At 44.6% G+C, this 7,727-nt stretch overlaps 1 protein-coding gene and 1 long non-coding RNA gene across 2 annotated transcripts in view; one reads left to right on the top strand and one right to left on the bottom strand.

Annotated features, from left to right (window-relative positions):
- Positions 1-69: 69 nt before the first annotated feature.
- Positions 70-3,908, top strand: HEY1 (hes-related family bHLH transcription factor with YRPW motif 1). The gene is made up of 5 exons (XM_010863394.1): positions 70-326; positions 583-658; positions 803-886; positions 1,168-1,249; positions 2,160-3,908. The coding sequence occupies exons 1-5, from the start codon at positions 238-240 to the stop codon at positions 2,741-2,743; spliced, it is 915 nt and encodes a 304-aa protein (XP_010861696.1). The 5' UTR covers positions 70-237; the 3' UTR covers positions 2,744-3,908.
- Positions 3,909-6,019: 2,111 nt separating this feature from the next.
- Positions 6,020-7,727, bottom strand: part of LOC105005416 — a 20,415-nt gene continuing 18,707 nt past the window's right edge. Inside the window, exon 3 of the long non-coding RNA XR_827317.1 lies at positions 6,020-6,057. This is a non-coding gene — a long non-coding RNA (uncharacterized LOC105005416). The remainder of the gene's footprint in view (positions 6,058-7,727) is intronic.

Genomic DNA, 7,727 nt, shown 5'->3' with positions numbered 1-7,727 from the left:
GGGAGCCACCGCCCCGCCCCTCGCCCCCTCGTCGCCCCCTCCACTCCCCCGCCCTCCCCAGGACCCTGGGAAGGGGCGCAGCGTGGGAAAGGGATGGTTGAGTTTTAACCGGAGGCAGAGCGTGAGCCGGACCCGTGTGTGCGGAACGCGAGCAGTCGAGCGCGGAGAGGCGCCGCTTCAGTTAACTCCTCCCTGCCCGCCGTGCCGACCCTCCCCCAGATTCCCCGCTCAGCCAGCATGAAGCGAGCCCACCCCGAGTACAGCTCCTCGGAAAGCGAGCTGGACGAGACCATCGAGGTGGAAAAGGAGAGTGCGGATGAGAATGGGTGAGTTGGCGGCGGGAGGTTAGCGTCGGCTGGCCTCGGTGACAGCGCACGAGGGCCCGGGGCACGCCGGCGCCCTGCACTGACCTCTGCGCATCTCCGGCAGGCCTCCGCCCCGGGTGAACGACCCGGAGGTGCTTTCAAGCCCAAGTTGCCTAAAAAATCTGAGTACGGGTAGGGCGTGGGGGCGACCTCTCAGATCACCTACTCTCGCTTAACGGCGATTCCTGTTTGTTTCTTTTTCCCCCTTTTCATTTAGGAACTTGAGTTCAGCTTTAGGTTCCATGTCCCCAACTACATCTTCACAGATCTTGGCCAGGAAAAGACGGAGAGGCGTGAGTCTCTTTACAGTGCACCCTTTTTTTGGGGTGGGGGGAGGCTGTTTGTTTTATTAATTAACGGGAAGAACCACCTTTCTTCACTTTAGAATTTACAGTCGTAATGTAAATGTCTCCCGTTGTTTTGCCTGCTTTCTCCAGATTATTGAGAAGCGCCGACGAGACCGGATCAATAACAGTTTGTCTGAGCTGAGGAGGCTGGTACCCAGTGCTTTTGAGAAGCAGGTAATGGAGAAAGTAGGTAGCTCTCTCGGTGTAGCTATCCACGCCTTCAGAATCCTTCGGCTCCTTAATCTGAATCTCACCCGTGCCTTGGGAAATAACCGCGTTTGTGAGAAGGAAATAAATTCATCCATATTCCAACATGTTTTGCGAAGATAATTTATTTTGCTGTTGTCTATGCTTTTATGATTTACAGAGCACATCTATGCGTATATATTTCAAGTTGTTCCCCAAAGGCAGTAGGTGCCAAATCAGGTTTTTGTTGTTGTTGTTTCCTTTTGTAGGGATCTGCCAAGCTAGAAAAAGCCGAGATCCTGCAGATGACGGTGGATCACCTGAAAATGCTACACACTGCAGGAGGGAAAGGTACGTCTCTAGTCCGGTGGGGCGTCTGCGTGTCTGGGGGCAGAGTGATCAGCTACCCGCGGCTAGGATTGGTGCAGTCGCTGCTTTATTTTTACTGTGCGCTTTGGGGGTGGAGAGAGGACGGTGTGTTGTGTGTGGGGTTGCCTGTCGGTGTGCCTTCGCGTGCACATAGGTTTTCTCCAGTGAATTCATCACCCCAGCCCTCTGCAAATTAAGCTTATGCACCTTCTTTTGGAAAATACCTATTATGTGTGACAGCTAAAGTTGTGACAGCTCTGGTCAGGTAGCTCAAACTACATTTGTTTATTAACCTTTTGGAGAAAAAGCTCCCCCCCCCTTTTTTTTAAATATATATGGTCTTAATTTCATATACAAGATTCTTAAAGAATAACCTGGCACATGACTCTTGAGGAAAGAAACCTGTTGTGATGAAGTAGAGAAAACTCCAAGGAAGGTGGGGGACCGAGGTCTGTGTGTCTGTCTCCAGCCGGAAAATGCTCTACTCTGGACCAAGTGCCTAAAAGCTCCGTGATGATAACTTACATCTGTGTGTCTAATGAATTTCACTACTCTGTGGTTTTTCTGTCCTTGATGTGTTTTTTGTTGTTGTTGAGGGAAAACATTAAAGGAATGAACCTAGTTTCATCTGCCGGTAGGGTATAATTCCAGTTTCTGCTTGGCAGTTTCTAATTGGGCTTTGAACTTGCATTAGCAAACACATACTTCTTATGTTGATTAATGCAAAGATTTTGGTCGACTCCCAAATATTTGGACTTTGAGAAGAGCCCGTGAGTGCTTTTTTTTTTTCCTTAAAGGATGTAGCTATTTGCCAGGAAGGGCTGCCTTTGGGATCGAAGAAATGAGGGAAATGAGCGAAGCTCTGAGGTCTTTCTTTTGTTCGTTTCCTCAGGCTATTTTGACGCGCACGCCCTTGCTATGGACTATCGGAGTTTGGGGTTTCGGGAATGCCTGGCCGAAGTCGCCCGTTACCTGAGCATCATTGAAGGACTGGATGCCTCGGACCCTCTTCGAGTTCGCCTGGTCTCACATCTGAACAACTATGCCTCCCAGCGGGAAGCGGCGAGCGGCGCCCACGCAGGCCTTGGACACATTCCCTGGGGGAGCGCCTTCGGACATCACCCGCACCTCGCGCACCCCCTACTACTGTCCCAGAGCACCCACGGGAACACTGGCACCTCGGCCTCACCCACGGAATCCCACCACCAGGGCAGGTTGGCCACAGCACATCCGGAGGCGTCCGCTTTGCGAGCGCCCCCTAGCGGCGGCCTTGGACCGGTGCTCCCGGTGGTCACCTCCGCCTCCAAACTCTCTCCACCCCTGCTCTCCTCCGTGGCCTCCCTGTCGGCCTTCCCCTTCTCTTTTGGCTCCTTTCACTTACTGTCTCCCAATGCACTGAGCCCTTCGGCACCCACGCAGGCAGCAAACCTTGGCAAACCCTATAGACCTTGGGGGACGGAGATTGGAGCTTTTTAAAGAACTGATGCTGTAGAATGAGGGAGGGGAAAGCTTAAATTCCCAGCTGAGCTGGGCTGTTGCCAACATCACCTTAAAGTCATCGGTAAAATAAAAAGGAAAAAGGTACACTTTCAGATAAACTTTGTTGAAAGACGAAAGGTTTGTTGGTTTACTTTTTCTTTTTTAATGTTTTTTTAATCATGTCATGTATTAGCAGTTAAAAAAAAAAACTAGTTGTTAAATTTTGTTCCAAACATTAAATTGAAATAGTATAAACCCACAAATTGGTGATAGGTTTGTACTGTGCCTAATTTACTTTGTTAACCTGTCTAAGAAAGATCCCATTTTTGTCCCAAAGTTTTGGGGATTTTAACATTTAGTATTTTGAGTCTGTTTGTCTCCTTGTATAGTTACAGTCTCTTTTTAGAATTAATTTTCCAAACCACTGTGCTCAATGTTAACATGATGCTATTTTGTTAATATTTTGACAAGTAAGGTATTGTATAAATGATATTCTTTGGGGGGTGGGCTGTATTGAATTTTATATTTCTGAATAAAGCGTTGACAAATCAGATGATCAGCTTTATCCAAGAAAGACTAGCTAATTCTCTGCCTCCTACTGCAGTGAGGTGAATGTACAAACCATTAGGGGCCCTGAATCTGAATGACCAGTCACTGTCATCTGCCAGGATTCACAGTTCCGGCTTGGCTAGGAGAGGTCTGGGTTTGGAGTTGGTAGGAAGGGACAGACGACAGTTGCATAGAATATGTCTGCATTTATCAGCCTCAAGCAATGCAATGAATTTTTAATTTCACAGATCTCAAGTTCACAGATGTTAACATGGATAAGTGATCATGGTGTGCAAGTGGTCAATGGAATAGTCCAGTGGAACCTGTTAAATTCATAACCTAATTCTTCCCGGAGCTGCCATGTTTTCTTTTCACTGGGAATGTTTATGTTGTGTTCTTCTTTTTGGCGCATGGAAATATGGTTGTTGAGATAACTTAAAAGGTCTTTCCTGCCTTCTATTTGGTTTATTTAATTTGATTTGAGCTATAAAAGCATCATTTTACAGGTCTATTCCTTTAGCAGGTATAGTTTAAGTGACCTCCACTGAACTGGGTTTGACCTCTGTTGTACTGATGTGTTGTGACTAAATAAAAAAGAACAAACTCTTCTCCTGTATGTCTTACCTACTTTAGCCTTTCTTTCTGTTGACTGAGATAAAATTCCTCATTTTCATTTTGCCTGGTCATCAGTTTTCTTCTGTTTAATAATTTCATTATTCTTGGTCTTTGTGATTTTGGATAAGGTGACTTCATTATGACATAGAGCTTTGGTGTGGCTCCCATAAGAGGATATAGTGCTCTAGCTGTTATGTCAGATAATTGGGCCCTAAACTGATGATCTATGGACTAGAAACTTCAAATCCTGGTTGGGAGTTGCAGGGTGGGAGAAAACTCTGAAATCTTATAAAATAGTGTTGACTGTTCAACAGATATTTACTGAGGGCATTTGCTGCATGCTCAGTTGTATACAGGAAGAACAGAATATTTAATTTCTTCTTCTGTTTTTTTTTTTTTAATGGCAAAACAAGAAAAGCCAAACCTTGCTAACTCGGAGCCTGGGAATCTGGTGAGCGTGGCAGGCTGTGATTCCACACCTGCAGGGCTCTGGAGTCTTTCCTTGTCTTCTTTCCAAGGAATCTGTTTAACCCTTTAGTTGCCTATGACTCATGCACTGGGTAGTGTGGAAACAGACACATGCTTTAGGTTAGAATGGAAACGCTTCCAGAACAGAGGCAGTCGTCTGGGCTCCCTGGGGAGAAGAATGCCTTCCCATGGCCTTAAAAATTGTCCTTCTGCCAATTAAGGAATCTCCTAGCTGGGAAGGAGTTGCCTTGATCCTGAGAGTGGTGGAGAGGTGAAGGAGAAAACCTACTCTAGCAGATGAGGTAGACTCACGCCTCTCTCCTCTGATTAAAAAATGAAGGCAGGACTTCCCTGGTGGTCCAGTGGTTAAGAATCTGCCTGCCAATGCAGGGGACATGGGTTCAATCCCTGGTCGGGAAACTAAGATCCCACGTGCCTCGGGACAACTGAGCCTGTGTACTGCAACTACTGAGCCCACGCTGTAGAGCCTGTGCTCTGCAACAAGAGAAGCCACCTCATTGAGAAGCCCTCGCACAGAAACTAGAGTAACCCAGCTCACTGCAACTAGAGAAAGCCTGCACACAACAACAAAGACCCAGAACAGCCAGAAAATAAAAAAAAGAAATGAAGGCAAAGTGAAGAATGCACTTTGAATTCGAGCAGTGACTTCTGGGTCCCTATGAGGGAAAAGGATGGAGACTGTGGCATTTTTCTGATTGGGATTTCAAATGCTAGCTCCCACTCAACCCTTCTCTGTGTGGCCTCAGACATCGGTGCCTCCTGTGATGCATGGTTCTGTTCTGAGCACTCCCCGTGCCATACAGACACTCTTTCTGCCTGCCATGATGGCTGCGATGGAAAGTGTTATGATGATTTCTGCCAAGTGTCAGTTTAATTTTAGCAACTGGGATTTCAAACGGCATTACAGCATTACTGAACAGCATTGTGCTTAGATGGTCTTAGACGTGCTCTCTGGCACCCAGGTTTGATGGCTGCTAGTGAGATAAGAAAGAAGTAAAGCCTCTCATTTTATTGGCTCTGCTGGAAGCTCTGTGAAACTGTAAATGTGGGGCTCATTCTGCTTGTCATGTCTATGGTCCCCATGTCACCATCTGGTTACTCGTTTTTTCTTTTTTTGACGGGGGAGACTGAGCGACTGAACTGAATGAGGGGGTCATTTTCAAGATGACTCATATTTTCATTATGAGTCATTTTCAAGATTACATAGTTTTCTAAAGAAATATTTCTGTTGGGCATTCCCTGGAGGTCCAGTGGTTAGGACTTAGTGCTTTCACTGCCAGGGGCCCTGGTCAAGGAACTAAGAGCCTGTAAGCAGCGGCCAATTAAAGAAAGAAAGAAATATTTTGGTTTCTTTTTCAACCTCTTCAAGGTGACGAGTTTCTGGAAATTGTGGCGATGGAGTCTGAGTTACCTGGAAAACAGGATGGGATTACGATGATGAATTGTTCTTGCATGTTCAGTCACTTCAATTGTGTCCAGCTCTTTGTGACCCTATGGACCATAGCTTGCCAGGCTCCGCTGTCCATAAGATTCTCCAGGCAAAAATACTGGAGTAGGTTGCCATGCCGTCCTCCAGAAGATCTTACTGACCAAGGGATCGAACCCACATCTCTTATGTCTCCAGCATTGGCAGGTGAGCACTTAACCACTAGCACCACCTGGGAAGCGGACATAGAAAAATGAATGTAGGAAACTCATTTCTATTCTGAGTTGATGGAGTATGAAAAAAATTAACATCAGAGTCATTAGTGCCAGCATATTTTGATTTTATATATGTTTATAACACTTCTATCCATGTAGCCAAAACAGTTTTAGATGGCCTGTAAATGTACCTTATGGAGAAAATAATATCACTTGTCATAAAGAATTTGGAAGGCCTCAATAATTACCCATTATCTTCATTATATATATTAGCATGAATTAATGACATGAAAGATAGGTGGGCAGAATTCTTGTATAAGAAAAACCTCTTAAATAACTTTTAGATTTAAAAAGAAAAAAATCCGGGATGTATCATTTCTAATTTATTCAATATATTTCAATTAGGATGTACTTTTTATTCAGCTTTTCTTTGTCCCACTCTGTTACTCACAAAAAAATACTTTAAATATAGATTACTTATATTTTAAATCTCTCAGAAAATGTTATATCACCTAGTTATACTTCTCCTTAGCCCTTCTGGTATATACCAGTATCAGCTTTGATGCCTTCATTAGATTGCACTGATGATTTATAATTAAAATAACTTCAGAGCTAATAGCATTTGAGATACTGCTTCAAATGTGACCCAGTTTCTTTCACAACTGGAGCTCCAGGGAAGGGGGATGTCACGGGAAGGGGACCGGAATTCTGGGTCCTGCTCTGCTTTTGTCCTGCTCTGCTTTTATCCCAGCGCCCTGAGGTGAGTCATTTAAAATTCTCTGGACCCTGCTTTCTCCATCTGTCCCATAAACTGGTTGGATTAGATGGAAGTCCCAGGCATATATTTCCTAGGGACAGGCACTAAAACGGGAGGATGCATGGCTCATCAGTCAGTGAGTGCTGACCTGGGGGTACCTTCAGTCTGAAGGGTCACACCGATTGTGTCTCTGAAGGAATTTTGGTCCAGTGTTGCCAGATCTTTCAAATTTCTGGGAGCATCTCCAATTTTAGATTTTTATGTGACATTTCCCCATTTAGGTAAGTCAGTAACTAATTCACTGAAACCTGTCTGCCAGTGTAGCAGTCAACTTTCAGCTCCTAGAGCTCTAATCTGAAAGCCTCTATGCAGGCTAAAATTTTCCAGTATCTTTGCCATGCACGGCCTATAGATATGCTTAATGGATAAACACTTGCCTAACAAATTAAAAAGTGCAGTAATTAGGCAGCTTTAGGTAGTTTTATGTAAAAATAATGGGAAGAGTTTTTAAAAATTATTTCTAGGTTGTCTTATTTCCTTATAGAGAGAGAAACTGAGGACTTCCCTGGTGGTTCAGTGATTGAGAATTTGCCTTGCAAAGCAGAGGACATGGGTTCAATCCCTGGTTGGGAAACTGAGATCCTACATGCTTCAGGGCAACTAAGCCTGTGCACCACAGCTAGAGAGCCCATATTCCACTGCAAGAGAAGCCCTCCAGCCACAACAAGCCCCAGCGCAGCCTAAATAAATAAATTTTTTTAAAATAATTTAAAAAATAAGAGAAATACCCTCCAGCCACAACAAAGACCCAGGGTAGCCAAAATAAATAAACTAAAATTTAAAAAATTTTAAAAATAAGAGATATGCCCTCCAGCTGCAACAAAGACCCAGGGCAGCCTAAATAAATAAATAATTAATTAATTAAAAAAA

The sequence above is a fragment of the Bison bison genome, unplaced genomic scaffold (genome assembly GCF_000754665.1).
Source record: "Bison bison bison isolate TAMUID 2011002044 unplaced genomic scaffold, Bison_UMD1.0 scf7180017864491, whole genome shotgun sequence".
NCBI lineage: Eukaryota > Metazoa > Chordata > Mammalia > Artiodactyla > Bovidae > Bison > Bison bison.
This window is presented reverse-complemented; position numbering and strand designations above follow the sequence as displayed.

Bases quoted from the DNA above. Each gene is read 5' to 3' on its own strand.
- HEY1 (XM_010863394.1), top strand. From the start codon at position 238: ATGAAGCGAGCCCACCCCGAGTACAGCTCCTCGGAAAGCGAGCTGGAC. The intron at 659-802 runs GTGAGTCTCTTT...TGCTTTCTCCAG, and splicing joins CCAGGAAAAGACGGAGAGGC to ATTATTGAGAAGCGCCGACG. The intron at 887-1,167 runs GTAATGGAGAAA...TTCCTTTTGTAG, and splicing joins CCAGTGCTTTTGAGAAGCAG to GGATCTGCCAAGCTAGAAAA.